Here is an 18,128-nt window from a genome sequence, read left to right as displayed (position 1 = left end):
GTATGTACACGCGAGACGCACAAGGGAAAACTCGACTACTTACTGCGAGAACTACCCAACATCATCAGATGCGAGTGTTCCTCATTCCTGACCCGTCTAAGAAATTCCTCTGGATCGAGCTGTCCAGGCTCTGCCTCGCTCCCGTCTTTCTCGTCCTCAACCTTGGCCTCGGACTCAAGACCGGACTCAGAAACGTGCTTCACGCAATCCCCGTATGCTTCGCTAAGCTGTCGTTTGAGCTCGTTCATCTTAGTCTTCACATTTGATAACTTGCCATCGATTCTCGTCTTGCGGCTCTCGCAATCCTCGCAGAGCTGCGGGACGCGGACTGTGGTGCTGATGTGTGTGGTTACCGTTTCACAGGGCTCTGTACGTTTTCCCGCGATGAAGTCGAGTTGGTCTTGGCATGGCTTTTGCGGTCTAGGGGAGACTTGCGAGTGGTTGCACTGGAAGACTGATTTCCTGTAACGACACATTTTGATGGAATGGGACGGTTGTTGCTAGTAGGATGGGGTATCAACTTAGATGGATGAGTGAGATGGGCTCATCAAGGTCTAATTAGAGAAATTCTCTATGCTTATATATACAGTTCATTCAGCTGTGTGGCCTGAGACAGCTTTAGGATTCAAGGAGCTCACACTCAGGTGTTTGGTGACAATGGCCTTGTTGAATCCTTTGTTCGTATCATGGTTATTCTGTGTGGATTCCAGACCTTTCATGAACCATTACGAAGTCCTTGTTGTTTTCCGAAAGCCATGTTCGGGATGAATGAGCATTGTTCCTTAATTGCTGTCAACTTGCTTCTGGAACACGTGTACCTAGCCATTTGATGTACTACATCTACTGTGGACTGACCTTGACCTTTTGCAGAAATTATGAGCTTCTCAATACACCAAGCTTAAGATACTAGGTATATTGTATGTTAATTCTATTCAATCATCTTGAAGCTATCGACTCTAAAACCTATTCATAACCAGCACTATACAGTACTCCAGGTGTTTCGTCCCACACGTTTAATTCATCCTTTGTTTGAGCAGGCAGCATGGTATTATCTTTGAACCATATAGGCACGCATAAGTCACAAAGGACTTGTATTGTAGGTTTTGCCTATGTTGTTAAACAATTGATTCATTAACTTATCTAGCAATAATGAATCTATATAAGCTTATTGTTGATTATTTAAGGATCCCAAGTTCCATAACGGTCTGCCCAGTCTGAAGCACTTTCGTCTCATAAACAGTCGAAGCAAACATGTCTCACACAGCCACAACCCATAACGCTGAAAATTCAACGTGGTTTTTGCCTAAATCTGATCTATGTACTGAAGCTCCTTCATTATCAGTACTTTCCCCGCAAGAACAGTCTGTAAAAGAAAGAACGCAGTTAACGAATGTCTTGAACAAGGCTAATCGCACACCGCTACCTACGTTGGCCGATGTTCGCCGCAAGCGAGAGCCTCCTAAGCCCAGACAGTGTCCGAAATGCCGTAGCCCACTAGGTACAGATCGGGGCAAACTATGCAGAAAATGTCAAACTATAAAGAACAAATACGTGCGCAACCTTCGCCACACTCGTCAAGCGGCTGGTCTGTGCCCTTATTGCAGCGCTCCGGCCCCCCAAGGACGTGTGATATGCCTAGCATGTAGGGAAAAAGAGCGATTTCGGAGAAGAAAAAACAAAACCTTGGTTGATCTCTCTCATTTAGAGACACAGAATGAGAATCGCAAAAACCTAATGTTGGAGGTTGAAGAGAAAGACTAAGAGGTAGGCCTAGCAAGCGCCTCTCAAACATGATGTAGATGGTCCTGTATCTATCATCAGTTTTACTTGACAACTATCTATTTCAGCTGATCAAAAGACTTCTATAGACACTGGCATCAGAGATGACGTACTTAATTATAAAGCTAAAGTTAAGAAAAGACATGACAAGTACGAAAAGTAATTTTCCAGCAAACCTAATATTACTATAAGTGGCTATGTGACCATACAAATATAGATTAAGCCCAGTAGGTAGTACAAGTCCATTTCCTCTAGCATAAATCAACCATCTCATGACTTCATCAACTATCCCCCCCAAATTGATCTTAAACAAGCTTCTTCACATCTCATATTCTTGCTCCAAATACTGCTGCTATTCGCGCGCTCTAAGTCATTGTGGAACCAAATCAAACAAAACCGACTGCTACCCGTCCATCTGAGTAATTAAATGGGGCAATTGGTCCCCTAGCCTGTCGTTGGTTAACCGCTGACCATCAGGCGTCGAGAAATGATCTCTTGATTGCTTTTCCCGCTCTTCTCGTGAACAAGATGGCGATGGATATATGCACAGTGAAAACCCTTGCCGACAGGCGGTTCTCGGTGCTGCGCATATAGCATCACTGTCAGCTATGCGCAACAGTGCTACTGGGAAAATTCCATTTGAGCTTTGGACTGCAGTCGCTTGGTCACGAAAAGAAGCATGGTACAGATAGGCCTTGTCAGAAGGGTTGTACAAGGTATACGGTAAGAATCTCATTGTGGCACAAGGTCTAAAAGGAAAGGTCAGAAGTCTGAAGGCATTAGACTTCTCTGGCCGTATCTCTTTCTTCGCCCTGAGACCCCTGACGGACCTAAAAGCGGATTTCCCTTTTGAGCAGAGTATTCACCGGGAGAACCAAGCTTCGCATTGGTTCGGCCTTTGTGAATAGCTAAGACAAATCGGGCCTTAACTGTACCTACTTAACACGCCGTTTGACAAAAGCATTGTGGTGACAACAGTCTTTCAATACGCGCCAATAGAAACGCTGGGTTGCTCAAGCCCGCTTCATATCACCATCGAAAACATCACAGTCTACTACTACAGTAACGCAGCGATAATTAGATACTAAAACCACAGAATACATGGCTACGGTCAAATCAATCGAGTCGTAGTATCCTTGTTTTCTTGCAAAAGATACGATTTTCTTCATCGATAACTACTAGTTGAGATAAGTGGCTTCTTCCAAACCTATGACTGCTAGGTGCAGGTGTTTGAACTCGAAACATTGCAGTTCACCTAGATGCCTGGCTAAGTGATTCAGACGTGTTGTGTAGCCCAGCATTCGCGTTTTTGTAAACCAGGGATATCGACCCCAAGATGTCAAGCTTTCTTCTAATCAGCTTAGTCTTACGACTAGATGTAGATCTGGCTAGTGTATTATTATATCCCTTGCCACGTGGGCTGTCATGCATACGAAGCCTTCAAAAGAGGAGTGGTATCGCGTATCCCAACCGCGACTACTGTTTCTACATATACACTATATCAGGAGGCAATAAATTTAACGGAGTATCCCGATACTTTCACCCTTTACATAAAAGGACGCGTTCCCCTTCAGATGTATGGCATGGTACCTTTTAATGGCTAGCTTAAGTACTTGCAAAAGGGTGATTGCAAGGGTCGTGGTACGTATCTATGGGAGGGGGTTTTACTATGCTGGATGTAAGGTGATGCCTCGATAGTGAAACGCGATGCCCTAAAAAGCTTCCCGCTGTTATCAGATAGTCAATACTCCGTACAGATAGATGACAAATTCACTGACCAGCTGACTGTTTCGAAATCAGGGGATGTACGCAAGCACGGGTGAGTAAGGACCCTGGAAAGATGGACTCTCATACAGGGGTATAAGGCGTGCCTCGTTAGGCATTTATGGGCCTTTATGGGGGTCAAGACCTCGAAGCGAGATACCCCCAAAGATATCTCTCTGCAGGGGGGCAAAATCAATAGCGCACGACTTTTTACAAGATATAAGCTTGGACTAGATAACAATCCTGGTATGTATTTAGAGGTTCGTGAGTCAATTAACGACAACCCTGAAATATCAGAAACGCAATTGCGAACCCCTTGCATCTGTCCGGTATGGAACTACCCGAACTAGCGATAGCTTCAAGGATTAATAGGCTCTGAAGCGTTCGTGTAGTCGGAGGTCTTGACTATTTAGTCCCACGTCTCCGCGAAAAGGAACTACCCGTTCAATCTAGTATACTTGTGTTGTTATGCTTCCGTGTATGGGGTTACCGGAGATTGGATGAACTTGTTCAATGCATCGGAACATAGTAGAACACCAAGGTATAATGTATGATGATTCGCCTAGCCTGCCGCGTTGGTTACACCCCGTGTGATTGTAACCCTGTACTCTGATGATGAACTTTCGATGCCCCTGAAGTCATAGCCTTCCTAAAGACTAGAAACCTCAGGATACACTAGACCCGAAAACTTCGTGATGAAATTTATATATAGGACGATTTCATCCTCAGAAAGGCTGTATTGAATCTCCGTACTCAGCTTCCAAACCATCGTTCTCATACTTATCCTCACCTATCCAACAGCACCTCTGAGCTGGTGTGCAACTCAGAATCTTATCTATCGAGGATTAACACCATGCATGCCAACAAGGTCTTCCTTATTGTCGGCGCTCTTGCCGTTCAGTCTCTAGCCCAAACTTTCGCCGATGAATCCTGTTCTAGTTCTTGGCTTGCGCTTGAGGCGGCTGCTCCCCAACCCGCTTCAGAAATCTTCGGCATTTTACCAGACCCGGCCAGTATTTTGAGAGACCCCTCCGGCTATGCGAGCGCCCTGTGTGCAGCCGCCTCCGAGCTACCTCCTTCGGGATTGAGTGATTTTGCAGAATGGGGTCAGTCGCTCCTCCACTTTGCCTCGGTAGAAATCTCAAGCTACGATGCTCTCGCCACGAGCTGCTTCAACACGAACTCTGCGGAAGGGGCTGCGGCCACCAGCTACCTCCACTCCATCGTCTCGCAAACGGCTCCGCTGTGCGTGGAGACCACTGTGTCCAGTACAAAGGGCTGTCAACCCAACGCGTCCGCTACGATTACCTCATTGCCGAAGCGCACGCCAATGCCCCTTCGGAGGATCAGGTAAATGTGTTGCGGAACACATTGCTGGCGTCGTGGTTGTTTGTCTTCCAATTGTTGCACCTTTCGGTAAACAGCTAGGTGGCGGTATGATGAGATACCTGGCTCTGAACTGAGTAGGACAAACAAGGAAGTGGCTGATTTTGAATGCTTCTGCGGATTGGGAGTGACCTGGGGTATTTTGGCACTTAGGAAATGTGAGATGTGATCATGTCGAACAAACGAGGATGATAGCGCTTACGGATGAGAGCATAGCCAAAGAACAGAGGGGAAGCTGTTTCTATGAACTGTGGAATAGTAGTAACAATTAATTACTCAACTAAATGCTTCAGAGAAGTTTTAATCTCCAAATGTGAAGCCCTTCAATGGTGTGATCGCAGTGTTGTGCTAGCTTCATTCTTCTTAATTTTAGGGAGTCGGTGTTGATAGTGTTTTCAGACGAACTGTCATCACAGGTGCTCTATGTGGTGTTATCGATTCATACTGAAAACACACCGAGGCTGATGAAGTTATAGGCTTCGTCAAGGCTATATGAGGTGATAGGTGGCCCGAAGGGGTAACAGCTAACCGTAACTCGAGCAGGGTCTTATCCTTTTTTGTGATGATACGGAGTACATCTGGCGGAGTTAAGCACATCTACTAGGAAATGCATATAAATATTATTATTAACCTCAAGCTTATACCCCCGCACAGCTGCACTATCCAGCTACCGAGGTTATTAGTTAAACTGAACCCCTGTATCTAAGCTATTGACACTTAATTGCTTGTGCAGCAACCGGTTAATTTGCATACAAATGTTGAAGCATTGGCATGGAAGCCTTTAGAATTGGAGGCTCTAGCATCCGAAGTTGGAGTCTCCTAAATTGCGTTTTCCATATGACTATCAACACCTATTCAGCTCCGTGAACACTTAGTTGAAATTGAGGTTTATTCAACTAGCCGATGCACTTTTACGCGCAAGCCCTTAGAGTCTTCAGGCATCACAGGGACGGCAGTATCGCTTGTAATCACTAAATCCGTAGCAGATGTCTCAAACAGCTCAAGCATACCGACATCATCCTTACCCCGAACTTCCACTGTGCCGTAAACCCTGAATAGCGACGCCAGGGTGAGGTAAAGCTCTGCATACGCCAAGTTGATACCGAGGCACGCCCTGCCACCCTTACCAAAGGAGACCAAGTAGTGATCGAGGCGTGGGTTGTCGACCCAGCGCTCGGGCTTGAAGACATGCGAATCTGAAAAGACACGCTCGTCATGGTGGACAAGGTTACTGGTCATGCTGAGGGGGGTACCGGGTGGGATACGCCACTCAACCCCACCGGAGCGGTATACGAGTGTCTCGTCTGGGCAGATGCGGTGCAGTCGGTGAGAGATGGCGTGACTGAGGCGCACGCCTTCCTGGACCACACCTGTCAGGAAGGGCAGCCGTTCAAGCGCAGCCAGGCTGAGTGGCTGTGAAGGGTCCGGAATTGCGGTTTCCAGCTCGGCTTTGAGCTGCGATAGGATGGCGGGCGTGGCGAGAGCGAAGTACGTCGATACACCTAGCGCCCAGGCTGTTGTAATAGTCCCCGCGGCCACGACAACTTCGCCCTCCTGCCAGAGGCGATCGTTCGACTTATCGTAGTCTGAAAGCTTGCTGTTGAGTATTTCGTGAAAGATGGTACGCTGCGTCTTCTCGTATGCGTGCGTCTGATGCGCGTGTTGGATTTCGGCGACCTGCCGCTTGATGTTGCCCTGCAGCTGCGAGTAGGCACCCATTGCAGGACTTAACTTGAGTAGAAGAGAATCTGGCAGTTTACGTAGCATATCCATCAGCCACGGGAAGTGTTTCAGTACATGGCCGGATTTGCCACCCTGTAGCATTGCGTCCCTAAATGATGGGTCGAAGTCAGGGGCCTGGAGACGGTTCTCACTCCTTCCAAACGCGTAGTATTCGACAATATCTGCGCTATGAATTAGTCCGCAGTCTCAACTTTAAGGCTTGAGGGAGACGGTGCTTACCGTTAGCCAAGGCTGCAAAGGCATCGTCTAGCCTCATCGTAGCCCCAGACAGGGCAAACTCATGGAAACGCCCAAGTAGAATGCCCATATTCCGGTCAATAAGTGGCTGAAGGGCTCGCACGCTCTGCTTAGAGAAATATGGCGATAATGCAGCTCTACGCACACGATGTTCGTCATGTCCGAGAGTGCCAATCAGGCTCTCGTCGACGCCAAATGACCGGGTAATCCAATCCCACTTATCACGTTTTCGTCCACTGCCGGCGTAGATGGTATCGTAGAAATCCGGGTCTGCGATGTGGATTTCATCTGGGTTAATGCGGATGATAGGCCCTTACTGGTAGTCAGTATAGTCCTTCAAGTTCGGCAAAAGACGGCCACGTACCATATCTCTTGTGCAATCGACCAATCTTGAAGGTATACTCGGGCTCAGCAATGACGTCGTACCAGAACTCATACCAGTATGTCAGTGCCGCAAGCTTCGGCCCTGGAAAATGTGCTATTGGACTCAAAATCAATCGGTATACAGTGAGGTATAGCAGGTAGAAAATGAAGAATGCGACAAGGGATACAAGTGTCACCGACTGGCTGATTGTATCAACTAACATAATGGTGATGGGTATCGACATGTTAGCAAATTTGCGTCTTGGTCGCGGAGGAAAGAAGGGAGGGAGGAGTGACAAGAAGAGAGTTTGGGGCGGGCTCTTGACTCTCTTGAAATCTACCTACCATCAGCAATCCACTCATCTCCGGACTCTGGCTTGCTGTTGGCAGAAATAATACTAGTTCTAATTTGCTATCAACAATACAGCACCTATAGTCTCACATCAGCCATCTTATATCAGGAATATCATATCATCAATATTATGCGGTGTCACGACACCGTTACTACCTACCTACCACGTGAGTACTAAGGATGTATATAGACCGTAGATCCCATTGCGTGGCAACATGGCACGGGGCTACCGGTTCATGATTGTTGGCGCCGAAATCTGCATGTTGGCACAGCACATACTTTCCTTCACTTCAGTTCATTTACACATTTCATCGTGGCTAACAGATTGAAAGATAAGTAAATTGATTAAGTCTATGTCGTCATCCGAGGTGAATGAAATGAAGATTGTAATGCACCTTATTGATACCCCCAAGACCCAAGAGTTTCCTAAGATAGCACTATTCCTGGCCTTGAAATCAAATTTCACAACATGGAGACACTGTCATATCAGTCGAGTCTCGTCCCTTTTGACGAATCCCGTCGAACCGGTTGCTTCACAACGCTTCCCATTCGCATTCATCCCCGAAATGACCTCGCAGACCTAGCAAGTCGCCGCTTTGTAGAAGACTGGGCGAGCAACATTGGGGACGGCCGAGAGAAGCAAACCTATTTCTCTTTCTCACCGGTGGGAAACTGGTCTTCTCTCATCTATCCGGAAGCCATTCCAGAGCGGCTTGGTGTGCTAGCCTACCTCTCAGATCTGGGCCTGATTCATGACGGTAACTTGCTTCCATATAGCCTCCTTCCGAATATCTTCTAATTGTATGATCAGATACTGCAGAAGGACTCAGCATAGATGAGGCTCAAGCTGAACATGATCAACTTCAGGCAGCTTTAAATCCAAATGATGAGCGATCCCTTACCCCGGGATCAAGAGCACTGAAAACCAAGAAACTTGTCTCGCAATGCATTCTCGAGTGCGTCAAACTGGATCATGAACTTGGTCTAAACATGCTGGCTGCATTCCGTGATGTCTGGCTAGCTATAAGCGAGAAAAACAGTGATAAAGAAGCGCAGACCATGGAGGAATACTTGGAATATCGCAGCGATAATGGTGGGATGCTGTATGTGATCAGGATTCTGTCCAATTCCAAAGCTAATCAGGTAATAGTGTCTTTTGGCCAATGCTTCAGTTCAGTCTTGGAATCACTCTCTCAGAAGCAGAGCATAGGCTCGTGCAGCCTATCATCGACGCAGCCACAAAAGGGCTGCTGTTAGCCAACGACTATTTCAGTTGGGAGCGAGAATACAGAGAACTGCAGTCCGGCCATTCCAAAAGGATCGTAAGTGCCATTGAGCTGTTTACCAGAACCAAGGGCCTTTCAATCGATGCCGCCAAGAATGAGGTGAAGCTCAGCATTATCAACGCAGAGCGTGAATTTTGTCAACGTCGTGACGAGCTCTACGTCGCCCAGCCAGACTTGTCTTTGAAACTAAGAAGATGGATTGATTGCGCCGGTTTGGCCGTCTCAGGGAATCACTACTGGTGCTCCGCTTGCCCAAGACAGAATGCGTGGAAGGATGAAACTCATGTGAACGGAAATGGAGTTAAAAGGACATTCTCTCATTCTTCAGTGACCAGCCTCGAGGAAAATGATATAAGCACAAAGAGGAAGAAGGAATCAATCATCAATATATCTGAGCGCAGCGACAGCAGCAGGCCTGTTGTCAGCGACGTGTCCAGGTACCCGCTTCGCAAGCCCTCCGATCTTGCCATCAATGCGCCCGTAAACTACATTGCTAGTATGCCTTCCAAAGGCGTCCGAAGTGCTCTTATCGATGCCCTCAACACCTGGCTCCACGTGCCTCCCGCAACGATCAAGACCATCACGTCAGTCGTCGATATGCTGCACAACGCATCCCTCATCCTCGATGATCTACAAGACAATTCTCCATTACGCAGGGGGTTTCCAGCGGCTCATATCATCTTCGGACAGCCTCAGTCCATTAACAGCGCCACCTTCATGTTCGTCCGCGCGGTGGGCGAGGTCGCACAGAGCCTGTGCCCAGCGGCATTGACGGCAGTGCTTGAGGAGCTTGAAGGCCTCTATCTGGGACAGAGCTGGGACCTGTATTGGAAGCATAACCTAGCGTTCCCTAGCGAGGCAGAGTATATCAATATGATTGACCACAAGACGGGTGGCATGTTTAGGATGCTACTGCGTATCATGCAGGCTGAGAGCGTGATTGGGGGGACGCCGATGGCACTGCCCCTAGATTTTGAAAGACTCACGCTGCTCTTCGGTCGCTTCTTCCAGATCCGGGACGACTACATGAATTTTGGCGACTATGCCACACAGAAGGGACTTTGCGAAGATCTGGACGAAGGAAAGTTCTCTTATCCCATCGTCCACTGCCTGTCGAATCACCCGGAGTATCGGGGGCACATCCTTGGTGTTTTCCGGCAGCGCCCGACCACGGCTACAAGTACAGCATTTCAGCTAACCAAGGAATGCAAGGAGTACCTGACAACCTGCCTGAGAAAGTGCGGGGCGTTTGAGAAAACGCTGGACTGCTTGCGGGAGGTGGAAAGTGAGCTGGAACTGGAAATTGACCGGTTAGAGCAGCTGACGGGCGAGCCAAACCCTATGCTACGCCTGTGTCTTGCAAAACTCAGTGTTAAAGGGATTTCTAAGTTAGAATGAAAGAGATGACTTTCATTAGTGGTTCTATAGGCCTACAGACCCCGAACTCTACAACCCTATCTCTCACGGTTTCATATAGTAGATAGCAGGAGATTTTTGGCGTTTCGCTGTTGTGTTTCGATTTGACCTGATTATTTTTTTCTTGGCTTAGTTTAGGTAACCCCAGTGTATCTAATTGGTCTCTACTATTTCATTTACTAGCCGCCAGATAAACCTTTACGCTCATACTCCCTTAGTACATGTACCTAAAACTATACACTTACTAGCCTTCACATACCTTGAAGTGTGCTGGAGACTGGTGTTTTCTTGCCCAATAGGTAAGATCGTAAGTAGTAATTTGGTGGCATGGGTAACCACATAACAGGTTTATCTAGCATGATCAACATGACATGTAGCCCATCTTACTAGAGGTTATCAGATCATGAATTGTTATCACAGGTCATGCACTGTAAAAGGAAAATTCTTGCGATCTAGGGAAAGAAGGTCCGTGAGATTTTCGCTATGTAGTGGCATTCCGCATTATAATTCGCGAATCAGCCTGCTGTGAAACCTTATATTTTACTTAGACTTGTTAAATTAAGAATCGCTCTTAGGTAATACATATCAACGAAAGGTTCTGCGATGTAGGGGATAGATAGCGAGTGAGGTTCTCGCTTTATAGTGCCATTTTGGGTTACATATTGCGAAGGATCATGTTGCGAGTCTCAGATCTACAGCGCATGGTCAGATAATCAATATAATGCGCCAATACCTGGCTGCCAGGAGTCGTCTGACTACCCTCCTAGAACCCCAACCTGGCAAATTAGGGTGAGACTTACACGGGGTTTTCACATGCCAACTTCTAAGAGCTAGCTTGGAAGTTTGGCACTGAGAGACGAACACCGCGGGGCACTTGCAAGAAAGTGACTTATTACATCACAGTAGCCGCGACCCAATACTGATTGTTCAACGCTGTCTTTATTTTTGACGCGCTGGATCTAGAGGGGAAATGCACCAATCATTGAACCGGCTCTTGCTTTACATCCTTTGTGCTTGCATTGGAGAAAGTAATGGCCTCACCATAGATTATAGGTCTTGCAAGAGTGCAGTACGTTATTACAAAAATAAACGAAACCGATTGGCGGGAATCTAACCATCTTAGTGTGCTTCTCTATCTAGCCTGCTCTTAGTTGAACAACTTGACACCTATGTTGCAGACTTTGGGCTGGATCCTTCTATCGTTGGAGAAGCAGAAGGAGATGTCAAATCACTCTTCTGGGCGCAGCAGCAGCAATCCCTCCGGCCTGCTTGCCTCGTCCACGTCCAGGCAGTCGAGGATGTCACAATATTGATCGGGACTGCACGCTCCACCGGCTGCCCCCTGGCCGTCCGCGGCGGGGGACACTCAGACATACCTGGTGCGAGCAACAGCGACGGCGGTATCACTGTGAACATGGCTGGCCTGAGAAACGTCGTGGTGGACGAGAGCGCCAGAGTTGCTAGGGTGGGGGCAGGCGCCACGTGGGGAACTGTCTACAGAGAGCTTGAGAAGACGAACAGAACTGTCGTAGGTGGTAGATTGACAGATGTTGGGGTGGGAGGGCTGTTGCTCGGCGGTGGGTTGAGCCATTTCTCTGGCCTACATGGTTGGGGTTGCGACAACATTCGCAACTACGAGGTAAGGAGATCCAAACACTGTATCTATGTGCTAAACGCTGATAATTTCAGGTTGTTCTTGCCAATGGTAGTGTCATCGACGTCTCGCGCTCTACCCATCCGGTTCTCTATCGCGCTCTTCGTGGAGGTGGGAACAATTTTGGTGTCATCACACGTTTTGATCTCGAACTATTCGATCAGGGGCCAGTATGGGGAGGGTTGCATGTCTGGCCATTTTCCCCATCCGTGACATCGGCTATTACTGGGAATTTTGTCAGGTTTGCTCAGGAGGCACCGTCAGACCCGCACGTCTCGCTCTTTGCAGGACTTGGATATATGCAAGGTAATTTTGCTTGGGCTATCGGGCAGTACGACGCTCTTGGACGGGAGGAGCCTCCTATCTTAGCTCAGTTCAGAGACAATGTCGAGGCTTACGGCGCCAAGAAGATTGTCAGCACAGCGCGGGTGACGTCGTTGTCGGACCTTGCAGATGAGCTCAACAGATCTGAGCCGGCAGGAAAACGGAGCCGGTTTACAACAGCGACTTTTAAGGTCAATAAAGAACTATTGCAGCGCATGGTCGGCTTTTTCGTAGAGCAGGTCAAGAAAGCGCTAGATGAGGGTCTTCATAATGACGAAGCTTTTAAGCCAATGCTGGGAATTCAACCCCTGACACGAAACTTGCTCAAAGAGCAAGCACAGCGCGGAGGGAATGTGATGGGTCTCAATGAGGAAGATGGTCCACTAATTGGTAAGTGATTCATCCCGTCATGGTTGAAACGTTGCTTACAATTTTCTTCTTGTCAAAGTCTGTTCTTTCGGGTGGGAGTGGTCTCAACAATCGGATGATAAAATCGTCATAGCTGGCATCAAGGCGGTGCTCTCCCAATCGGTAGCAGCCGCCAAGGAGAGAGAACTATATCATCCCTTCAAATATATGAACTACGCTGCAGAAGATCAAGATCCGGTCGCAAGTTATGGGGCAGATAACGTCGTCTTTTTGAAGAAGGCTAAGGAGATGTATGACAGTGAGGGCTTTTTCACGAAATTAGTGGCTGGAGGATTCAAGATCAATAGCAAACTAGTCATATAAACTTCTTCATATAGCTCGATGTATAAGTGGAAGGGAATAGCTATTGCTATGTTTTTATTGTAAGAGCTAGCCTTCCTGGGCATGTGATTGAACAAAGACTCGTATAAGGGTTTGGAGAAGGGGCTTTGGACAATATAAGAATCTACTAAGGCTTCAAAGGTCTGCATGCCTCTATTCAGAAGCTTTCCGTTTGAAGAGTTAACTTTCGGTTTATATATACACCTATATCGGCGTTCCTAGCCTTCGAATACCCCCAATGTATAATATTAGCATGTATTGGAAAGCCTGATTATAGCAGGATCATGTAAACACGGACATCCTTCGTTCCAGATGTACGTAGCGTGTACGACCCTCGCTTACTCCTTGCCATGCGTACAAAATCATGCATTGGGAGATTTAAGATGAAAATAATAAAAAATGATACTTACCGCAGCGTAGCAAGTGCCTTGTAACATCGTTGGCTCGTTCATTATTGTCTTTAGACAAGCTAATTCCTAGATCTAGGATTACGTACTTCGGGAGTATAATTGATCGCAGATGTTATCTCATACTCATGATATGAGGGGCGACAAAATGTAACTAAACGGAGATGACTGCATGAATGACTACCTATGAGAGAGCTCTGCCACCTGGCTCTGTTTTGGGTGGTCAGCACTACCCACAGCACTCGTCTAACATTTATCAGATACGTCAGAGTACTTCACCGCAATGTAGGTCCCAATATCTACCTGCACATAAGCATATCATCCTGTAGGGTTTCGTGTGACTTGCACACATCGCTCCCACAAGAGTTGGTTATAGTGACGACCTCCTTGACATGGCTGGTGTTCTTGCTCCTCCACTTTTGGTGACGCAGGAATTGTCTTTCTATCACTCTTCGTACTAATGCGTCACTCATAATCATTGCGAACGTCTAAAATGGCAGTTATCTCCTTGTTAGCAACTTGGAGCCTAGGGCAACAAACCGGTGTGGCCGTAGCAATTGTGAGCCGCGTGGTTTAATCCTATTTTGGTTTTTATATGTTCTCTAATAAGTCGAGAACAAACAGTTTGCACTAGCCCTTGTGTCCTTGATCGTATATGGCTGCTTTTTCCATCCAGTCTCTCACGTTCCTGGACCATTTCTGGCGAAGTTCTCCCCAGTGAGTCATCATATAGCACAGAAGAAAGACACAGTATACAGTCCTAATGAAGAGAAGTTATGGATTATGAGAGCCTTGTACCGCATGAAATTCAACTCGGAACTACAGGCCCTCCACCAACGATATGGCAAGATAGCCCCCCCATGGTTTACGGCCTGATTGACTGATTCGTCCTAGGACCTGCTGTACGAATCAGCCTCAACGAAGTATCGTTTGCTTCCTTGGAGGCGGAAACAACAATATACGCAAAGCAAGAGGACGGTCGTTTCTCTAAGAATGGGACCTTCCTAACGCTTTTCTCAGACCTTGTTTTGAACACCCCCACACTTATCACCATACCAGATCCAGGCCTTCACAAGAAATTGCACAAAGTTATTGAACAAGCTTTCACTCCTCGAGCGCTCGCAAAGCAGGAGCCTATTCAGAAGCTCCATATCGACATGGCTAAGCTCAACATAGACAAAGTTGCAGAGAATGGAAGCACCATGGATCTTGCCGACACTTTGGAGACAATCTTCTGGGAGATTATTAGTGACCTAGCTTTCGGAGAGCCGCTCATGGCGGGCAAAAGGCGTAAGTGATGAAAACTCAATTTTAGAGCAGACACAAAATTAATTGGTCCTTTCAGCTACATATGAGTCACTGAAGCAACTTGGTAAAGTATCCATGCCCATGATCGAAGCCCTGGGCTTCTTTCTAGCGATACCTGGCATCGCTCCAGCACTTGAGATTGCCAGGAACTTTGTAACTGCAGTAATGCCACCCCATTCGCAACTTTCAAAGATTGTGCCGTCGACAAAGTTACGCGAGTGAGTAGCTCATTTCTTGCTTCCAATTACAGGGCTCTGACATTCCTACATCTAGTTGTATCGAGAGGCAAGACGGCAGGGAGGACTTTCTCACCGCCATTATGGGCAGCGAGAAGCAAGGTATAACGCTTGATTCAGATGCTTTCTTCAGCAACGCTATGGGTCTGACGTTCGTATGAACCCAGTCCGGTCGTAAGACTTTCACTAACAGGTGCACTCAGACTGGCCGGCTACCAGACGACAGCTACAACGCTAACTGCCATGTTTTACCACATTCTACGTGATCCTAACTCTTATGACAAGCTTCGTACCGAACTGAGCTCCAGTCTCGCCAATGAAGAGGACATTACAGGGGAGCGTCTTGCTCGATTACCCTTTCTGAACGCTTGCATCCGTGAGACCTTGCGTCTGCTCCCACCTGCTAATGGCAAAACGGCGCAACGAACGGCCCCATCGGGTATTATAGCAGGGCTATACATTCCCGCGGGAACCATCGTCTCTGCCGACCTATACACGATTCAGAGGTCGCCGGAATATTTTGCCGACCCCGCCACATTCCGACCGGAAAGGTGGCTCGAAGGCGCGGCCGAGAGTACCGAGTTCAAAACGGACAACCCAGCGGCCTATCGCCCTTTTCTCATTGGGAGTAGAGCTTGTATCGGCAGACATATGGCGCAGCAAAGCATTCGCCTTATAGTGGCGAAATTCCTCTGGGCTTATGACTTTGAACTCTTAGATCCGCATGGATTCGTTTGGGAGCGCGATGCGGGTAGCAGCCTCATTTACACTGACTATAAGCTTGTTGTACGTGTAAAAAAATCAAGTGGGAGACTATAGGATACGGACAGGGCCAAAAGCGCATTCAATGTGGTATTTTAATATGAGTATAGAGCAGCTTTGTGCTAGCTTACTTGACTAGCACGTTAAGCGATGAAGAATAGAATTTGGCATGTTATACTCTTTAATAGTGCTTGTTGATTGTGTATTTAGATGATACTAAGTTCTAATGCACTTTACAATGATTTTTGTATTATATATGTCGCCTATGAAGCTTCGTTGCAAGCGGACGTCAATGCGTCAACACCCCTTGGTAAGTCGCTAGACAGAGGACCGGATTAATTCAGCTTTAACACAACGCTAACGCTAATGCAAGGAAGTCCAATAGTATTACGCCTATCTCGCCTTGTGACAATTGTTTCGTGAAGCAGCTTCAACTTCCATGGGGTCGCCTTTCGATGGCGGTGATGAGCTGGTCGCATCGTACGGCTCTCTGACCAGCAGTTGCAAGGTGGCGGGCATGTCAATCGTGACCACTACTCTGTTTCAAGTATGGTGTAAGTCAGATTGGCATCGGCCATTTTGTTTACTCATCTCGCAAAGTCGTAGTTCCGTCACCCTAATGACAACGCCCAGATGCTCTGGGAAGACATACGAGGTCTCACCCTCAGATACATGGCGCTCCATCGCCCAGCGTCAGGGCATCAGCGTCGGGTGACTCGTCTCGGGTAAGCTCAACACTGTCACATGAACCTTTTTTAGGCTCATTGCGTCTCAACTTATGCTGAAAGCTGATTGATTGTCTATGCAGATAACAGCTTGAAAACATACTGTGCCGGTTTCAACGCCACAGGTTCTCTCTGCATTCAGAACACATGCACCACATATATTGCAGTCAAAGCAGGTGGCACATGTTCTACTATCGCGAATCTTTTCGCTCTCTCGAGCTAGTGCGTTGCGCCGGTCGGTAATCTAACCACTTACCCCGGATATCCCGGCTATGTGGCGCACAATAACGCGACCACAACCTCCGCTTGGTCATCCGCTCCCAAGGCGACTTACACTCCCCCGGTGCTGAACATCACGGACAACAACCCACCCGCAAATGCCACTCGGTCAGATTGCTTACCAAAGCACAGGAATCCATCTCTCGACACAGCAAGTCCAAACTGAGTGTTCCAAAGAGGCGTGCGATACTGCCTCTTGGCGTACAAACCGACAACCACCACCATCACAACACCAGCACCCCAGCGACGACGCCCACGCCTACTTCTTCCAGTAGCACGGGTCCTGCGATCCCGGCGCCGACGCAGGCGAACAGTATCGTGAGTAATTGCAACAAGTACAAGATCGCCGTGGACTGATATTACTGCTACATATTCGCCCAGAGTAATGAGATTACGGTTGATCAGCTGGCTACGTGGAACACTATCCTCAGTGTGGCCGGCGCGAATTGTGGCACGCAGTTCTAGCTTGGATGTTATTGTTGCGTCGGTGTTTCTTGAGCGGCTGGCTACATGTGTAGGTTGCGTTCGATGCAGAGCGTGGAAATGGTATAGGATACGGCCATCTAGCGCGGCCGTTGTCAGGAGACTCGTCGCCATTGAGGTGCATCAACTATTGGAATATCGATGGCTGACCTAATTCCAGCGTAAAAGGCACCCTCACATGCATAATTGATATATTTAATCCAATTGTGATCCGTTAGCCTCTTAGCTGTCTACATTGCTTAGCTGAACCCTGTTAGCTTAGACTTCTCTAGAGAAACTTAAGAGTCCGTCAACTCTTATGCGACGACGAGTGTGATCTAGAATTACGCCACCTACCCTATCGTGAAGAAGCAAAAACATCAACGTTCGTATACGATGATGGCGTTCTTGAAACACTCCTATCAAATCGAAGCTATTCCTTGAGTGGAAAGGTAGCTTATGGTATAATACTGTTAGCTCCCGCGGCTCTGTAACGTTCCCGACAAATATATTAGCGGCGTCGCCCCACGCAGCCAAGTTTCCAACTTGTAGAAACAACACAACACCAAACAAGTCACAAGTGGGAGGATCGGAACCGACCAGAGTGTTTTCAGCTGAGATGCTAGCAGTCACCTAGGCCCATTTGAGCGATCGTGGCTGTCTGTCAATCAAGTCTGGATTTGCGGCCCGGCGAGATCTTTCCCCAGAGCGGTTATCAAGCCGCTGCTGGCATGTCTGGAACAACCCGTTACGGTCGTTCAGCCCTACAGCATCCTAGTTGGGTTCTTTCGGTGCTGAAGCCAGCCACGTTGTAGTCCCCTCAGCGCCTGTCAGGGAGTAGAGGAGAAAAGGCTCCGGGCTAGGACATAGCCCCTGGCACAGCTTCTCACGTCGA

The 18,128-nt window shown here is 47.7% G+C and overlaps 6 protein-coding genes across 6 annotated transcripts; 4 read left to right on the top strand and 2 right to left on the bottom strand.

The window, feature by feature from the left end:
• Nucleotides 1–35: 35 nt before the first annotated feature.
• F5B22DRAFT_644028 (uncharacterized protein) lies at nt 36–476 on the bottom strand (the record flags this gene model as incomplete). The annotated part of the gene is made up of 1 exon (XM_047978366.1): nt 36–476. The coding sequence occupies one exon, from the start codon at nt 474–476 to the stop codon at nt 36–38; it is 441 nt and encodes a 146-aa protein (XP_047833320.1).
• Nucleotides 477–3,776: 3,300 nt separating this feature from the next.
• Nucleotides 3,777–5,505, top strand: F5B22DRAFT_596442 (uncharacterized protein). Its single transcript, XM_047974231.1, has 2 exons — nt 3,777–5,061; nt 5,132–5,505. The coding sequence occupies exon 1, from the start codon at nt 4,397–4,399 to the stop codon at nt 4,895–4,897; it is 501 nt and encodes a 166-aa protein (XP_047833319.1). The 5' UTR covers nt 3,777–4,396; the 3' UTR covers nt 4,898–5,061; nt 5,132–5,505.
• Nucleotides 5,506–5,817: 312 nt separating this feature from the next.
• Nucleotides 5,818–7,517, bottom strand: F5B22DRAFT_644026 (cytochrome P450; the record flags this gene model as incomplete). Its single annotated transcript, XM_047978365.1, has 3 exons — nt 5,818–6,833; nt 6,892–7,221; nt 7,274–7,517. 3 exons carry the CDS (start codon nt 7,515–7,517, stop codon nt 5,818–5,820), a joined length of 1,590 nt encoding a protein of 529 aa, XP_047833318.1.
• Nucleotides 7,518–8,093: 576 nt separating this feature from the next.
• Nucleotides 8,094–10,308, top strand: F5B22DRAFT_662427 (geranylgeranyl pyrophosphate synthase; the record flags this gene model as incomplete). The annotated part of the gene is made up of 3 exons (XM_047980442.1): nt 8,094–8,382; nt 8,436–8,727; nt 8,775–10,308. The coding sequence occupies 3 exons, from the start codon at nt 8,094–8,096 to the stop codon at nt 10,306–10,308; spliced, it is 2,115 nt and encodes a 704-aa protein (XP_047833317.1).
• Nucleotides 10,309–11,291: 983 nt separating this feature from the next.
• Nucleotides 11,292–13,136, top strand: F5B22DRAFT_596436 (uncharacterized protein). Its single transcript, XM_047974230.1, has 4 exons — nt 11,292–11,395; nt 11,450–11,965; nt 12,016–12,694; nt 12,753–13,136. The coding sequence occupies exons 1-4, from the start codon at nt 11,297–11,299 to the stop codon at nt 13,034–13,036; spliced, it is 1,578 nt and encodes a 525-aa protein (XP_047833316.1). The 5' UTR covers nt 11,292–11,296; the 3' UTR covers nt 13,037–13,136.
• A 633-nt stretch (nt 13,137–13,769) lies between these two features.
• F5B22DRAFT_568733 (putative cytochrome P450) lies at nt 13,770–15,954 on the top strand. The gene is made up of 7 exons (XM_047973136.1): nt 13,770–14,020; nt 14,086–14,178; nt 14,236–14,305; nt 14,356–14,751; nt 14,807–14,987; nt 15,043–15,156; nt 15,209–15,954. The coding sequence occupies exons 1-7, from the start codon at nt 13,955–13,957 to the stop codon at nt 15,822–15,824; spliced, it is 1,536 nt and encodes a 511-aa protein (XP_047833315.1). The 5' UTR covers nt 13,770–13,954; the 3' UTR covers nt 15,825–15,954.
• The last annotated feature ends 2,174 nt before the right edge of the window (nt 15,955–18,128 follow it).

Source organism: Xylaria bambusicola, assembly GCF_022495145.1.
Source record: "Xylaria bambusicola strain CBS 139988 unplaced genomic scaffold F5B22scaffold_9, whole genome shotgun sequence".
In the NCBI taxonomy this organism is placed as follows: domain Eukaryota; kingdom Fungi; phylum Ascomycota; class Sordariomycetes; order Xylariales; family Xylariaceae; genus Xylaria; species Xylaria bambusicola.
This window is presented reverse-complemented; position numbering and strand designations above follow the sequence as displayed.

Coding starts and splice junctions, on each gene's coding strand:
- F5B22DRAFT_596442 (XM_047974231.1), top strand. CDS start 4,397: ATGCATGCCAACAAGGTCTTCCTTATTGTCGGCGCTCTTGCCGTTCAG.
- F5B22DRAFT_596436 (XM_047974230.1), top strand. CDS start 11,297: ATGCACCAATCATTGAACCGGCTCTTGCTTTACATCCTTTGTGCTTGC. Junction 11,396..11,449: donor ATAGGTCTTGCAAGAGTGCA/GTACGTTATTAC, acceptor TAACCATCTTAG/TGTGCTTCTCTATCTAGCCT. Junction 12,695..12,752: donor GGAAGATGGTCCACTAATTG/GTAAGTGATTCA, acceptor TTCTTGTCAAAG/TCTGTTCTTTCGGGTGGGAG.
- F5B22DRAFT_568733 (XM_047973136.1), top strand. CDS start 13,955: ATGGCAGTTATCTCCTTGTTAGCAACTTGGAGCCTAGGGCAACAAACC. Junction 14,179..14,235: donor TTCTGGCGAAGTTCTCCCCA/GTGAGTCATCAT, acceptor AATGAAGAGAAG/TTATGGATTATGAGAGCCTT. Junction 14,752..14,806: donor GCTCATGGCGGGCAAAAGGC/GTAAGTGATGAA, acceptor TGGTCCTTTCAG/CTACATATGAGTCACTGAAG.